The 17,667-nt window shown below is 38.2% G+C and overlaps 1 protein-coding gene and 1 pseudogene across 1 annotated transcript in view; both read right to left on the reverse strand.

Moving 5' to 3' along the window:
• The window catches only part of LOC128579257 (ankyrin repeat domain-containing protein 26-like), a 112,689-nt gene that overhangs the window by 74,139 nt on the left and 20,883 nt on the right, over positions 1 to 17,667 (reverse strand). The window contains exon 6 of the mRNA XM_053581433.1: positions 10,023 to 10,116. Within this exon, the coding sequence (XP_053437408.1) occupies positions 10,023 to 10,116 (94 nt within the window). The remainder of the gene's footprint in view (positions 1 to 10,022; positions 10,117 to 17,667) is intronic.
• On the reverse strand, positions 2,332 to 4,682 carry LOC128579252 (protein lin-54 homolog; annotated as a pseudogene).

Below are 17,667 nucleotides of genomic sequence, written 5' to 3' on the forward strand. Positions count from 1 at the left end.
TGCAAAATGAACAAAATTTAGGCCTAGACCAAAAACATATTCCGATTTGTTGAAAATAAGTTGACTAGACATTATTTTACCATCTTACGCTAATTTACATTTATAAAATTTTAATTAAACATACTAGATTGAGGTGCTAAGAATGTGTGCACTATGTATACTTAAAGTTAATGCCCTATAATTTTATAAATCCAAATTTCAAAAGGAAGGATTCTGTTTATTGAATAATGGAATCCTCTTTTGGATCACTTAGTTTCTATTGCCTATATCAGGACTGTTCATATGAACGTATATTCTCACTACATACAGAAACACTATAGAGTACCTTTAGGAACTGCAATAATCTTACATGAATAATTACTGAGGATTAAGGTACCTAACAAAATTACTGAATTCCAACATGGTCTTTTTTATTGTTATGAACCAAGAGTCCCATTACAACACACTCCTAAATTCAGAGTTTTAGAATTACTGAAAATGATTTAGATTATTTGAGTAATTATACTCATACCTTCCGCTTACCCAAATAACTGAGTAAAATTCATGCTACATTAAACTTCCATTATAAAAACAAACCAATAGAGCAATGGACAACATGCCTGACTACTGTTATAAAAAGAATTTTTCCCATTATAATTTTGAAGGCTTTGTTGGGAAGCCCATTTCAGTAAATCAAGTAAGAGTCATGTATTGATTTGAAACTTCTTAGTTCAAAAGTTTACAAAGAGAAATATTTGTATAGATGAAAAAGCCTTCTCCAAATTCATTTCTTACAGCTTCCTTATTCTTTATTTCTTCACCTAGGCCAAATTTTATACTTGATAATTATGTGAGATTCTATATAATCACTACATGATAAGTTTACTTCTACTTATACACACCTCTTATTTGTATAGCACTCAGTAATCACTTTGACAATTTATTATTTCAAATACATGCCAACTCTTTGAGAGAAAATGGGAGTTTTTGTTGGCCATTCCTTATCATAGAAACACATTGTTAATTCTCTAAGTATCATTTATCATTTACTGTCTTTTTTACTTTTTTTTTTTTAGAGAAAGAGTCTTACTTTTCACCCTCGGTAGAGTGCAGTGGTATCACAGCTCACAGCAATCTTCAGCTCTTGGGTTTAGGTGATTCTATTGCCTCAGCCTCCAGAGTAGCTGGGACTACCGGTGCCCATTACAATGCCCGGCTATTTTTTTGTTGCTGTTTGGCCAGAGCCAGGATTGAACCTGCCATCCTCAGTATATGGGGCCAGCACCATACTCAATGAGGCACAGGTGCTACCCCCCTTAGTATTTTATATGTTTAATTTTTTCTTTTTTTATTGAATCGTAGCTGTGCACATTAATGCAACTATGGTGTACAGTGTGCTGGTTCTGTACACAATCTGAAATACTTTCATCAAACTGGTTAATATAGCCTTCACCACATTTTCTTAGTTATGTGTTTAGACATTTATACTACCCTCCCTCCACTCACCCTATCCCTCTCCCCCTCTTAATTTTAAGAGTGTGCCTGAGGGTTCCCTTCTGATATTCCCAAATTAACGACAAGATATTATTCCAGAATCCACATTAAAACTTGATTTTTTTTTAAATGTGGTGCTTTTCTAAACACAAAGGGCCATCTGAATGTTTCTTAAAAATTTTTTATGTTAGACATTCTGTCTGAATATGCTCTAAATCTATACTCAAAGGATGAATGGTTAACAACCACTGGTACTTTGACCTTCTCTACTGAAAAAAATCATGTGACACCACACATTGTAAATTATAGTAATTATAAATATCCTTTGTCAATAGAATCAGAAGGATAGACCATCTAACTGTTTAAAAACCTAAGCCAATGGGCGGCGCCTGTGGCTCAGTCGGTAAGGCACCGGCCCCATATACCGAGGGTGGCGGGTTCAAACCCGGCCCCAGCCAAACTGCAACCAAAAAATAGCCGGGCGTTGTGGCGGGCACTTGTAGTCCCAGCTACTCGGGAGGCTGAGGCAAGTGAATCGCTTAAGCCCAGGAGTTCGAGGTTGCTGTGAGCTGTGTGAGGCCACGGCACTCTACCGAGGGCCATAAAGTGAGACTCTGTCTCTACAAAAAAAAAAAAAAAAAAAAAAAAAACTTAAGCCAATGAAAAATCTATATAATACAAGAAAGAAAACTTAAATTTAGGCTATAAGCAGATTTAAGTAAGATTTAAAATGCACTAATTTCCTCATTTAAAATCTCTTCTCTTTCAATGTTATAATTTGAATCTCTTAAAACAAGAAGTGAATTAAAACACAGTAATTGTTAAACCATTTTTCAAAAAATCAAGTGTCCCTGCACCTTAAATTTTCTGTACTGTTGCATTTATCAGTCTTTTGTGCAAGAGGTAGCAATTCATGGCACAAGGGTCACATTTTGCTTTTCCTGCTAAGTTAATGATGCTCATCAAACCTCATCCAAATCCTTTACTTCTTTTATTGTTGGGGATTCATTGAGCGTACAAACATCCAGGTTACACTAATTGCATTTGTCAAGCAAAGTCCCTCTTATAAATGTGTTCCTATTACTCTTTCAGCTGCTGCTTTTTATTTTCCCTCTTGTCTGCCTGCTCTGTCTGGGCAAGAAGGTAGTCACACATGGCTTCAGCTACTTCCTTAGTCACGACTGTAAACAACAATTTTCCTCATCCACTATTCAAAGTTGTTTGGCCTAGTAAACAAGTCTGAAATTGGAGAAGACAACTTAGTCTTTGCTGCTGTTTGTTGCTGTACTCTTACTTCAGCTGCCTCTGCCAAGTGCATCAATGTCTTTCTTTCTGGGCTTTCTCAAAATTTTACACCCATTACATTTGTATATTGAGGAACACATTATTTTTGCCTCATAGCATTCACAATAGTTTTTAAGACAGCCTGATCATTTGCAATTACATCCTTTGCTATGAAATCAATCTGATTCTCCCTCCTTTCCTTTCACTTGAAGCCTTCTGGATTTCTGTCAAGGCATGCTTTTATTGCTTTTTGTCTTTCATTTTCATGTTCCAAATTATTATAATAACTAGTAAAATTGTGGATGTTGTAAAATTCACTATTTGCACTGCAATCACAATATAATGTCAAACACAGTGATATTTTACACTTACAGGGCTTTCTAGGACCAATGGAAGACACAGATGGGATTATACCATTGAATGGAAGCCTCGACTGGATCTGGATACCAAATATTCCAACAAAGTTAGAATAGCTTGCTACAGACACGTATGAAGACTGCTGTAGCTGAGTAAAGTACTGAGCTGGAAGCACAGCATAGCCCACAATCCCTGTTCCCAGGGCTGTGGCCAAGACACTGCCAGGACAAGGCCTGGTGGCCCGTTGGTGAGGTTGGGCTGAATCTGTGGCAGTGTTGCGGCAGGCATGATGAGCCGGTCCTGTGGTTGGCTGGTAGTTATGATTTGTGAAGTTGGATTGATTGGTTGGGAGCAACTTGTTTGACAACCTAAGCCACGATAATTGGAACGGACATCTGAACTGGGGTTGTATTCACAACCAATGGCTTTGCTTGCTGAAAAGGTCAAGTGTTTGTACTGGGATTCTATCTGGCTGAGGTGAGCTACTGGTTGTGTGGCAGTAACAAGTCAGACATAATAAAACTTGCTTCCAGGTAACTGAATCTTCCGGACATTGAGAGCAGTTTCCAGACGTGCAATTGCTTTAAACTTTGATGTGCTTACTCCCCTAACAGTGATGGTCTGCACAATTGATTCCACTGCCTTATTTGGTGATTTCAAAGGAGATACGGCTATTTTCTTTAGTGTCTGTGTTGTGTAATTTAAAGGCGATCCAATAAAACCACTTTCAGATATTGTTGTGGTCTTTCATGGAGTTCTGGGAATAGACTGTGAAAGAACCCTATCTGCAATGACTGGAGGTGATACTTGAGTTGTCTGTCCTGTAACTGCTTTCCTACTACTTGGTTTTGCAAAGATCAGCTTCTTGATTACCAAACCAGAGGTTGGTATTTGAGGCTTCTTAGCAATCTGTAGTGTTTTTTACTCTTTGGTCTATAACAAGGGCTGTGTTACACTATTCATCTGTTGGCTTCCTGGGGTCAGTGCTAAGACTCCAATGACAGGTTTCACCTCTGGCCTTCTTCCCATAATTAACTATTTTAATTTGCTGCAGTGGTAACTTACTATCTCCTGATTGGGCCTCAGTTGTAACTTTCTGAGTCGGTGGTAGTTGGCTTTGGGGTAGTGCTAGAATGAGACTTAACCAAAGTGGTTAAACCACTGTTCATCTGGTTTAAGTTTCTGACTACCAGTTTAACATCAGCTGTCTGTGATACTTTGTTTAACATAATATGATGGACTGATATAGTCATAGGAATCCTAGCACCAAATTTCTGAACGCCACTTGGAAAAGCTGGTTTCACTGTGGTGTTACAATTTGCCTTAGTAATTGTGTCATTCCCTGTAACTTGGTTGGTGTGCTTACTGTCCACTGTAATTGGTTCCATGGAAATAGGCATGGCTGTAGAGCCACCAGTAAAATTTATGTTGACAATTTCTTCCACTTCTGTCTCTAGGAGAATTGGATCTTCCCCAGCTTCAATACTATGGTCACCAACTGAAGTTATACCAGTGTCCATTATCTCCTCTGGAAGCAAACCTTTCACTTTGGCAGGGACCACCTCCATGATCATTCTCCTGCTAGAAAGTTAATCAGGCACAAACCCAGCAGCTCTCTGAGCTCCCACTATCTGTGGCAGCAGCAGTAGCTGCCTTGGAGACTCAGGGCCGGGACTGTTCAAATTCACTCACCCAGAACCATTCTACCGCTTCACCACATAACACGTAGACCCTTACCACCCATGCACCCTCTCCAGAAATTGTATCATTTGACCAACCTGAATCATGCCACCTGATCCTTTTCACTTAGTGTACTTCCTCCCTGTCTTCTTCTTCCCGGGAGTTCTCACCTGTGAGCTTAGGTGCCATCTGACTGGTCATAAAATCAATCAAATATTTTCCCTGAAAATCTGAATGCACAGTTAACCCTTTGCCAGGAGCCTGGATGCCTGAAAGTATACCCCCTGCAGAGCCCAGAGTGTTTGGTGAATTCACAGAGAGGCCCAGGCATTGTGTAGACATATAGATGGCATCATGGACAGCAACTAGTGAGGAAGCGGGGGCTGCAGAGAGAGAGTGGTGTCTGGAGAGAGAGGGATGTGGAGATGGTGTGCAGCCAGCAGAGGAACTGACACCCAAGTTCTGACATTAATGGGCAACTTTCCTGACTCCCTTACTCACCAGAGGGGACCAGAGTCTAGCCCCATGGGTTTGCTGGACAGAATGCCTGTGAATTCCTAAATCCGGATGCTTGAAACTCTGAACTCTTTCTCGTGAACAGTGATTGTACTCCCTGGGACAATCTGATTAGAACTTTCAACCTGGAATGTCTACCTGGGGACCCTCCAAAGTTGAGTTGTAGTTGTTTTGTAGTGGAGAGTTATAGATTCTCCTCCTCTAGTTGTTACTGGTGTGGGGGATGTGGGGCAACACAGATGTTTATATAGTTCTACAGCTGAGATTCAACAGGATTGACCTTTCACAATGGTCAAAGGCTGTAGGGGAAAAGCCACAATCACAAGCTCCAGGTCACTGGTAATGGGCTGCTTAGCACCAGTACCTGAAGCCACCAAACCAAACTTGCCCCACAAGTTTTAAATGCAATATTGTAGAAAATACTCCTGGGGAAGAACCAGTGGAAGAACTTTGGCAACATGAAAAATCAGTGAAGATCACCTACACCAAGGGATGACAAAGGAGATACAACAAAAGATACTATTCATTGAGAAGTGGCTCAAACGTCAGAAACAGAATTCAGAATATGGTTGAAAAATAAGATGAATAGAATGGAGGAAAAGATGAAAAGAGACATCCAAAAAACTGTTCAAAAGTTGTCTCAAGAAACTAAAGAATTCAAAGACAAAGTCACCAAGGATATGAACAGAATGAGAAAGATATAGCAGAGCTTAATGAAATGAAAAAAGTGTTCTAAGAACTTTGAAATACAGTAGGGTTCCTCACTAATAGAGTTTAGCAGGTAATAAAGTGTATCAGAAATTAAAGACAAGGCTTTTGAGTGATACCAATTATTCAAACAGGCAGAAAACAGGAGAATCAGAACAGAACATTCTCTGAAAGAGTTGTGGGGCCATTCCAAAAGATCAAACATCCAAAGTATAGAGATTCCTGAAGAAGAAAATGATGATCCTTAAGGCACAAATGCTTGACTCCAAGATATTATGCAGGAGAATTTCCAAAGCATTGCAAGAGATACAAAATTTCAGATAGTAGAAAGTTTCAGAACCCCAGCACAATGCAATCTAAATAAACCATTTCTTAGATACATTGTATTTAACTTTGCCAAAATTAATATCAAAGAAAAAGTCCTACAAACAGCCAAGTGTAACAAAAATCTTACCGACAAAGGGAAAAATATTAGGTTGACCACACATCTTTTAGCCAAAACTTTTCAAGGCAGAAGAGGATCATCATGGACCTTCAATCTCCTAAAACAAAATAACTTTTAGCCCAGAATCCCATATCCAGATAAAATGAGTTTCATTTGTGACGGAGAAATCAAATACTTCACTGATACCCACATGTTGAGGAAATTTGCCATAACAAGATGAGTTATCCAGGAAATACACAGAACCATTTTCCGTAATGACCAGCACAGTTGTCTACCACCCAAAGAAATACACCCAGAATTTAAACAACAAAGCCTAGATTTCACAATGGTCAAAGGGTTAAAAATATGCACTAGACATTTGAAAAAGAAAACAACCAAAATACTACCATACCTATCAATTATCTCAATTAATGTGAATAGCCTAAATTCTCCCCTAAAGGCACAGAATGGCTGACTGATTTTAAAAAACTAAGGCCAGTAATTGTTGCCAATGGGGTCTCATCTTACCTCAAAGGACAAAGAAAGACTCAGCGAATGAATGGAGATCAGGCAAATGGACATCAGAAAAAAGCAGGGATAGCAATCTTAGTTGCAGATATAATTGAATTAAAACAAAAACAAATAACAAAATACAACGACAGATACTAAATATTTGTCAAGGGCAACAATCAACATGAATAGCTTTCAATAATTAACATTTCTGTGCCCTTTCTGAATGTTCCTCTATTTACAAAACAAACCCTAATGGATCTGAACAATATGATATCTTCCTGTACTATAAATAACTGGACATTTTAAATACCCCTTTAGCTATTCAGGATAGATCATCCAAAAAGAAACTAAGAAATAATGGTGTTAAACTTGACCCTCGAAAAAAATGGACATAACCGACAACTACAGAATCTTTCATCCTAATAAAACTGAATACACATTTTTTTCATCAGCCCACAGATCATATCTTCAAAACTGATCATATCTTCAAACACAAGTCTAACCTCAATGCATTTAAAATAATACCAATTATACCTTCTAGCAAAAGAAATATACATACTCAAAGTCATGGAAGTGAAATAAGCTTAGTATAAATGGTAGCTAGGTCAAAGATGAGATTAAGAAAGAAATCATCAGATTTGGGGAACAAAATGATAATGAAGACACGAACTATCAAAACCTGTGGGATACTGCAAAGGCAGTCCTAAGAGGGAAATTCATAGCATTAGAAGTCTTCATCAAGAAAAGAAGAGGAGAGCAAGTCAGCAACCTAATAGCCTATCTTAAGCAACAGGAAACGAAAGATAAATCCAACTGCAAACCCAGCAGATGAAAAGAAATAACCAAACTTAGAGCAGAATTAAACAGAATTGAAAACAAAAGAATCACTCAGTAGGTCATCATAACAGAAAGTTGGGTTTTTGAAAAGATTAATAAAATTAATTAACCTTTGGCTAGACTAAGCAAAAGAAGAAAAATAAAATCTCTAAGAACGTCAATCAGAAACAGTAAAGGGGGGGGGAACCCAGATACCACAAAAATTCAAAAAATTCTCAATGACTACCACAAAATAACTCTATTCTCAGATACATGATAATATAAAGGAAATTGACCAATATCTGTAAGCATATCACCTTCCTAGATGGAACCAGAAAAGAATTAGAAATTTTGAATAGACCTTTATCAAGCACTAAACTATCAACTATACAAAATCTCCCCAAAATAAAAATTCAAATGGTGCACATCAGAATTCTATCAAACCTTCAAAGAGGAACTAGTACCTATATTACATAACCTATTCCAAAACATAGAAAAGGAAGAAATCCTCCCCAACACATTTTACAAAGCAAATATCACCTTGATCCTCAAAACATGTAAGGCCCCAACAAAGGAAGAAAAATATACATGAATATCATTAATGGATATCGATGCAAAAATATTCAATAAGATCCTAGCAAACAGAATTCAGTGACACATCAAAAAAGTTTTATACCATGATCAAGTTGGTTTTATCCCAGGGTTATGAGTTTGGTTCAACATACATAAATCTATAAATATAATATAGCACATAAAAAATAAAAAAATATATCACCACATGATTCTATCTATTGATGCAGAAAAGGCTTCTGATAATCGAGCATCATTTCATGATTGGAACACTTAGGAAAACAGGGTTAGATGGGACATTTCTTAAACTGATAGAGGCCGTCTACAGAAAACCCAAAGTCAATATCATATTGAATGAAGTAAAATTGAAAACATTTCCACTCAGATCTGGAACTAGACAAGGATAGTGTCTCCACTGCTATTCAACATCCATTTCAATCAGGTAAGTGAAGGAGATCAAGGGTATTCAAATGGGGACAGAAGAGGTCAAACTCTTGCTTTTCACATATGACATGATACCCCATTATACCTGGAAAACCCCAGGGACTCAACTACAAAACTTTTAGAACTGATCAAGGAATATAGCAGTGTCTCAGGACACAAAATCCATACCTAGAAATCAGTAGCTTTTATATATTCCAATGATAGTCAAACTGAAAATATAATCAAAGATTCTGTTCCTTTTACAGTAGTGCCAAAGATGATGAAATATCTGAGAATTTATCTTACAAAGGATGCAAAAGAGCTTTTTAATTATACCATGGAAAATATTCAGCCATAAAAAAATGAAGACTTGGTGGAACAAAGTTTTCTTAGTAAAGCATCAAAAGAATGGAGAAGCAAGAATCCAATGTACTCTATTCCAATATGAAGGCAGCCCCTAATACAGGGGCGGGGGCTAAGAGAATGAGCAAGTGGGAAGAGGGGTGGAGGGAAAGGGCTGGGGTGGCAGGGTATGTTACACCTCTTGTGCGTGGGGCACAACTATAAGAGGGACTTCATCTAACAAATGCAATCAGTGTAACCTTATTTTTTGTACCCGCAATGAATCACAAACAATAAATAAACAAATAAGTGAATAAATGAATTAAAATGGAGACTTTACATCTTTTATTTTTACCTGGATGCAGTTGGAACATATTCTTCTCAGTAAAATATCTCAAGAATGGAAACAAACAAACAAAAAAAAGTGTTCAATGTACTCAATACTATTATGAAACCAATATATAAACACTTATACTCTCATAAGAATGACAAAACACAAATACAGTCTAACAAGAGGAATGGGAGATGGGAGGGGAAGAGAGAAGGTGATAAGTGGGAAGAGGGAGGTTATTTGCTTGGATCTCACCTAAAGTACATAATGCAAATGTATACTTCAAAATAACTGAAGAGTAAATTTTGTCTTACCATAAAAAATAAATGAAGTGGTGGTTATGTTAATCAGTTTGATTTAAGCATTCCAATTGTATATCAAATCACCACATTTTGCTCCATAAATGCATACAGTTATGATTTAATAAAAAAATTAAAAGAACACGCACAACTTATCACCATTTCACTTCTCTTTCTTCTCCTTGTATGCATGCAATTGGTGACTTTCCTTGGCTCTTACAATATATCAATGCATTTTAAGCAAATTCTGTGTCAAATAGCTTTTTCAGAAATATATAATTGTTACCTTCGACTTGTTCATTTACTGTATTTTTTCCTTTTTGATTAGAAGCCTCAGATGAATACCCAAGATCCTTCTTTTTAAGATTCTGTGAGATGCTCTGTGAAAATTAATAACAACATTGAGTTTGAAATAAATTAAAATACTAAGGTCCTTGAAGATTTCCTAATCACTACCTTAAAGTATTAAGGTTCGTGAAAATTTCCCAATCAGAATTTTTTATGAAAAAGCAGTTATAATAAAAGCAGTATCTGTTTAAAAGGAAAACACTGCAATTGAAGACTTCATATTTGGTCTCCAGATGAAGCCTGTATTACATCTGTTTTTCATGACTGATTCTGTGAACTAAACAGGGAGCTAAAAAAAAAAAAAGAAAGAAAGACCCACCTAATATTCAATGGTTAATTGAGAAAATATAAATTTATATGCCTATGTCAACAAGGAATTTTCTTCAAAATACATAAATCTAATCTTCACTCCCCACCAAAAATAAGTGAACATTATAAGAACATACAATATACTGACTATAATACTTACAACATTAAATACATTGATATTCCTTATTCTAGAAATATGTTGGTGATAAATTAGTATTGGCCAAATGGGAACCTTTGGAGTATGTCATTATGAACATAAACTGAACATTATCCAAGCTTCTTTATTTAGGTAAACAATACTTTAAAACAAATTTATATTTTTCAAACTTTAGATTGATATGAGGACATAAACTTTTAGATAACATTGTTTTCATTTCTAAAATAATTTTCAATTTTTAGTTGAGCCCTTCACCCAAGAGACATGCTGAACACTTTGACATTGTGCACATTAGATCGGATCCCACCAATCACCCTCCCTTCATCTTCTCTCCTCTCTGCCTCCTCTCTCCTCCATCTCATGAGACTAGCATTTTTGTTAGATGTGGGCTTGTAGTTGTTTATATATTGGTTTCATATTAGTATTGAGTATATTGGATACTTGCTTATCCATTCTATTTTTTATTATTTATTAAATCATAGCTGTGTACATTGATATGATCATGGGGCATCATTCACTAGCTTCACAGACCGTTTGACAAACTTTCATCACACTGGTTAACATAGCCTTCCAGGCGTTCTTTCAGTCACTGTGCCAAGACACTTACATTCCACATGTACCAAGTTTCACATATACCCTTGTAAGATGCACCGCTGATGTAATCCCACCAATCCCCTTCCCTCCACCACCTTCCCCCTCCCTCCCCTCCATTTCCCCCTTCTCCCTATTCTTAAGTTGTAAGTGGGTTATAGCTTTTATGTGAAAACCCTAAATTAGTTTCATGGTAGGGCTGAGTACATTGGGTACATTTTCTTCCATTCTTGAGATACTTTACTAAGAAGAGTATGTTCCAGCTACATCCATGTAAACATGAAAGAAGTAAAGTCTTCATCTTTCTTTAAGGCTGCATAATGTTCCATGGTGTACATATACCACAATTTACTAATCCATTCGTGGATCGATAGGCACTTGGGCTTTTTCCATGACTTAGCAATTATGAATTGGGCTACAATAAACATTCTGGTACAAATATCTTTGTTATGTTGTGATTTTTGGTCTTCTGGGTATATGCCCAGTAGAGGGATTACAGGATCGAATGGCAGATCTATTTTTAGATATCTCGTGTTCTCCATATCTCTTTCCAAAAGGAATGTATTAATTTGCATTCCCACCAGCCATGCAAAAGTGTTCCCTTTTCTCCACATCCACGCCAACATCTCTGGTCTTGGGATTTTGTGATATAGGCTAGTCTCACTGGAGTTAGATGATAACTCAAAGTAGTTTTGATTTGTATTTCTCTGATGATTAAAGATGATGAGCATTTTTTCATGTGTCTGAAGGCAGCACACGTATCTTCTTCAGAGAAGTTGCTCTTCAAATCCCTTGCCCAGCCTGCGATGGGATCCCTTGTTCTAGCTTTGCTAATGCATTTGAGTTCTCTGTGGATTCTGGTTATTAAACTTTGTAGGAGACATAACATGCAAATATCTTCTCCCATTCTGAGGGCTGTTTCTTGCTTTAATGTGTTCTTGGCTGTGCAGCTTTTTAGTTGGATCAAGTACCAGTAGTGTATTTTTGAAGCTGCTTCAATTGCCCGGGGGGTCCTCCTCATAAAATACTCGCCCAGACCGATTTCCTCAAGGGTTTTCCCTGCACTCTCCTCTAGTATTTTATAGTTTCATGTCTTAAGTTTAAATCTTTAATCCACTGAGAGTCTATCTTTGTTAATGGTGAAAGGTGTGGGTCCAGTTTCAGTCTTCTGCAGGTTGCCAGCCAGTTAACCCAGCACCATTTGTTGAATAGGGAATCTTTTCCCCACTGAATTTTTTTAATTGGCTTGTCAAAGATTAAATAACGTTAAGTAGCTGGATTCATCTCTTGGTTCTCTATTCTGTTCCAGACATCTACTTCTCTGTTTTTCTGCCAATACCATGCTGTTTGATCACTATCGATTTGTAGTATAGTCTGAGGTCTGGTAGAGTAATTCCTCCTGCTTTATTTTTACTTCTGAGTAATGTCTTCTTGGCTATTCGAGGTTTTTTCTGATTCCATATAAATGAAGTATTGTTTTTTCAAGATCTTTAAAGTATGACAGTGGAGCTTTAATAGGGATTGCATTGAAATTATATATTGCTTTGGGTAGTATGTACATTTTAACAATGTTGATTCTTCCCAGCCATGAGCATGGTATGTTTTTCCATTTGTTAATATTTTCAGCTATTTCTTTTCTTAGAGTTTCATAGTTCTCTATATAGAGATCTTTCATGTCCTTTGTTAGATAAATTCCCAAATATTTCATCTTCTTTGGCACTACTGTGAATGGGATAGAGTCCTTAACTGTTTTTTCAACTTGACTATTGTTGGTATATATAAAGGGTACCGATTTATGAATGTTGATTTTGTAACCTGAGACGCTGCTGTATTCCTTGATCACTTCTAAGAGTTTTGTAGTAGAGTCCCTAGTGTTTTCCAGATATACTATCATATCATCTGTGAAGAGAGAAAGTTTGATCTCTTCTGACCCTATATGGATACCCTTGATTGCCTTTTCTTCCCTAATTGCGGTGGCTAAAACTTCCATTACAATGTTAAAAAGCAATGGAGACAATGGGCAGCCTTGTCTGGTTCCTGATCTGAGTGGAAATGATTCCAATTTAACTTCATTCAATATGATATTGGCTGTGGGTTTGCTGTAGATGACCTCTATCAGTTTAAGAAAAGTCCCTTCTATACCGATTTTCTTAAGTGTTCTGATCATGAAGGGATGCTGGATATTATCAAAAGCTTTTTCTGCATCGATTGAGAGAATCATATGGTCTTTGTTTTTTAATTTATGTGCTGGATTACATTTATAGATTTACGTATATTGAAATAGTCTTGAGACTCTGGGATAAAACCGACTTGGTCATGATGTATAATTTGTTTGATGTGTTGCTGGATTCTGTTTGTTAGGATCTTGTTGAATATTTTTGCATCTATATTAATTAGTGACATTGGTATACAATTTTCTTTTCTTGTTGGGTCTTTTCCTGGTTTGGGGATCAGGGTGATGTTTGCTTCATAGAACATGTTGGGTAGTCTTCCCTCTTTTTCTACCTTTTGGAACAGCGTGAGTAATATAGGTACTAATTCCTCTTTAAAGGTTTGGTAGAATTCTGACATGATACCATCTGGTCCCCTCCCTTTTTAGGGAGGTTTTGTATGGTTGATGCTATTTCCAAAGTTGATATGGGCCTGTTCAACATTTCCACTCGATTCTGGCTAAGTCTTGGAAGGTGATGTGCTTCCATGTATTGGTAAATTTCCTTCAGATTTTCATATTTCTGAGAATAAAGTTTCTTGTAATATTCATTAAGGATTTTTTTTGATTTCTGAGGAGTCTGTTGTTATTTTGTCTTTGTTGTTTCTGATTGATGAGATTAGAGAGTTTTCTCTTATTTTCCTGATTAGGTTGGCCAAAAGTTTATCTATTTTATTGACCTTTTCTTTTTTTGTGTGTTTTTTTGGCTGGGGCTGGGTTTGAACCCGCCACCTCTGGCATACGGGACTGGCACCCTACTCCTTGAGCCACAGGCGCCGCCCTTTATTGACCTTTTCATAAAACCAGCTTTTTGATTTATTGATCTGTTGTATTATTCTTTTGTTTTCAATTTCATTTAATTCTACTCTAATTTTGGTTATTTCTTTTCTTCTACTGGCTTTTGGGTTGGAATGTTCTTCCTTTTCCTGTTGCTTGAGATGTCTCAGTAAGTTGTTAACTTCCTCTCTTTCCGTTCTCTTGAGGAATGCTTGCAGTGCTATAAATATCCCTCTTAGAACTGCCTTTGCGGTGTCCCAGAGGTTCTGAATGTTTGTGTTTTGTTCCAAAAAAATTAGCGATTTCTTTCTTAATCTCATCTCTGACCCAGCTATCATTCAGCATGTTATTTAACTTCCATGTTTTTGTATGAGTATGCAGATTCCTGTTGTTACTCAACTCAAGTCTTATTCCATGGTGGTATGAGAAGATGCATGGAATAATTTATATTCCTTTAAATTTACTGAGGTTAGACTTGTGACTTAAGATGTGATCAATTTTGGAGTAAGTTCCATGAGCTGATGATAAGTATATGTATTCAGTTTTGTTGGGATGAAATGTTCTGTAGATGTCTGCTAAATCCAAATGTTGGCTGGTTAGGTTTAAATCTAAGATTTATTTGCTCAGCTTCTTTTTGGGGGATCGATCCAATACTGCCAAAGGAGTGTTGAAATCTCCGATATTATGGAGCTGGAGGAAATCAAGTTGCTCATGTCTGTTAGAGTTTCTCTTATAAATTGAGGTGCATTCTGGTTGGGTGCGTAGATATTAATAATTGAGATCTCATAATGTTAAGTATTACCTTTAACAAATATCAAGTGTCCATTCTTGTCCTTCATTAATTTTGTTGGTTTAAAGCCTATTGTATCTGCAAATAGAATTGCAACACCTGCGTTTTTATGATTACCATTTGTCTGAAATATGGATGACCATTCTTTCACCAGGAGTCTGTATTTGTCTTTTAAGTTAAGATGTGACTCTTGTATGCAACAAATATCTGGCCTGAGTTTTTGTATCCAGTCAGCTAACCTATGCCTCTTTAGAGGACAGTTTAAGCCATTCATATTAATGGAGAATATTGATAAGTCTGGTGAAGTTTTGGGTATCGAGTTTTTCAAAAGTCCAGTGGGCATTTTTAACACTTTCGCCAGTGTTGAAATTGGAGTTTCATCCGAAGTTTATGAGTGAGTTTACTTTTGTGGTAGAGGATTGGGTTGGTCATTATGGAGGATAGGTCTGAGAATATCCTGAAGAGCTGGTTTGGTTATGGCAAATTTCTTCAACATATGAATGTCATTAAAGTATTTAATTTCTCCATTATAAATAAAACTCAGTTTAGCTGGATACCAGATCCGGGGTTGAAAGTTATTTTGCTTTAGGAGATTAAAAGTCAGTGACCACTTTCTTCTGGCTTAAAAAGTTTCAGCAGAGAGATCTGCAGTCATTATAATATTCTTCCCTTTGAAGGTAATGGTTTTCTTTCTCCTGGAACCTTTGAGAATTTTCTACTTCATATTAACTTTAGTGATGTTAATTATGATATGCCTGGGGGATGTGTTATTGAGGTTGAGTCATGCTGGGGTTCTGAAGCTGTCCGCTATCTGAATTTCAGAATCTCTAGGCATGTCTGGAAAATTCTCTTTCATAATTTCATGCAGAAGGGCCTCTGTGCCCAGCGAGGCCACTTCATCTGTTTCTGGAACTCCAATGATTCGGATATTCGCCTTCTTTGAATTATCCCAGAGCTCTCGGAGAGAATGATCCGTTTTTGCTCTCCATTTCTCTTCCTCTTTGAGTGTTTGGTAGTGTTCAAAGGCTTTATCTTCAATGTCAGAAATCCTTTCTTCTGCTTGTTCCACTCTGTTACTGAAGAATTCTACTGTATTTTTCATATCTTTGAGGGCTGCAAGTTCTTGCTTCAGTGTGTCTTTGGTGGTTTTGTCTTTAAATTCGTTAAATTCTTGAGAATACTTTTGAATTTCTCCTCGAATTCCTAATTCCACTTTATTAATCTTGTCTGCAATCCAAATTCTGAATTCGATTTCTGACATCTCAGCCAGTTGTTTATCAATGGGATCTTCAATTAGGCCTGCCATATCTTTCCTTGGGGGGGTTGATCTATTCTGATTATTCATGTTACCAGAGTTTTTCGCTGATTCTGCCCCATGGTTGTTTTACTCCCTTTGATTTTTCCCCCTGGGGCTTTGTCGAGGGCCTGTACAGTGTTGTGGCCTGAGAAACTGGGGTCCTGTCTGGTGTGGTGGGGCTAAGTGGTTCTGTCTTGTTTTCAGTTGGTTTCTGTTCCACCCTAGTGAAACAGATACTCCGGACTGAAGTCTCAGCTGTGGAGAAATATCAGCAATTAAGTCACCCCACCCCACATTGGCAAAAAATTGGAAAAGAAAAATCAAACCTTCCTACCACCGTGCACCCACGGCACCACCTGATTTGTCCTCAGGCGATTGGTACTGTTCAAAAGGTCCAAATCAGTTCTCAGTCTCCACCTGTTTCAGGTGAGAGAGTTTAAGAGGTCTCTGGGAACTGGATCACAGGGGTCTGGTGACTACTCTGGTGTGGCTTGCTCCAGTGCTGCGTGGACTCAGGAGGAGCCACTCAGCCAATAGTTCAGTCTGGTAAGGTTGCTGCCTCCTTCCCCACCTTGCACCACTGTCACACCCAGTCACTGATAGCCCTGCAGTTGGCTGATACAGTTGCCTGTAGTGAACTGGTACTCCAGGAGTTTGCACCTGCCTGAATCACAAGGAAGTCTGTCAGGCCGCTGCGCTCAGCCTCTCTCTAGCTGGAGGAGGTGAGGCCTGACAACCTCGGATGCTTGATAAATTTTGGGGGGGTTTTCACTCAGGTCCAGTCTCACCCCTGATTAATGTTACTGACAGAACAGAACACACCAAATTTTCGGTTCCCCTGCAGAAGAGAAGCTGAATTGAGTTTCAAATCAGCTTGTCTTTGCTCTTGTATTATCTATAGGCAGATGATCCCCTGAGGGCCAGGTACGTCTTAGGTTCAGTAAAGCGGACCTCTGGGTCAGCCCCGCCCTGGGAGTTTCCCTGGTTTGCAAGTTGGAGTTGCCTCAGGCAAATCCTATACTCACAGTCTCTGGTTGCCCAGGGAGATGGGGGTGTGGCTTCAGAATATTCAGTAGTGAGCTGTATTGCTAGCAAAAGAGGGCTGCTGTTTTATGCCTCACGGAACCGCTGCTCCAGTGCAGCTCCCCTCTGGCCAACTGTCCTCTCTCTGCTCCCATGCGCCAGAGTCTGCCCCAACTGGCTGCAGCCCAGCACTGTCTACACCCCTCGAGCAATCGCCCAAGAGTCTGGACCCATGGGGGACAGGCCTCCAGACCTTGGAGCGAGAGCAGAGGGGACCACGGGGAGCAATGGGAGCCTGGGGTTATGGGCAGAGAAAACACACAGTTTTATGCCTGGCCATATTGTCACCAAAAGATGGCTGTTGCACTGTGCCTCAAGGGACTGCTGCTCCGGTGCGGTCCCCTCTCCGCCGACCGTCCTCTCCTCACTC

Source organism: Nycticebus coucang, unplaced genomic scaffold (genome assembly GCF_027406575.1).
Source record: "Nycticebus coucang isolate mNycCou1 unplaced genomic scaffold, mNycCou1.pri scaffold_43, whole genome shotgun sequence".
Lineage (NCBI taxonomy): Eukaryota > Metazoa > Chordata > Mammalia > Primates > Lorisidae > Nycticebus > Nycticebus coucang.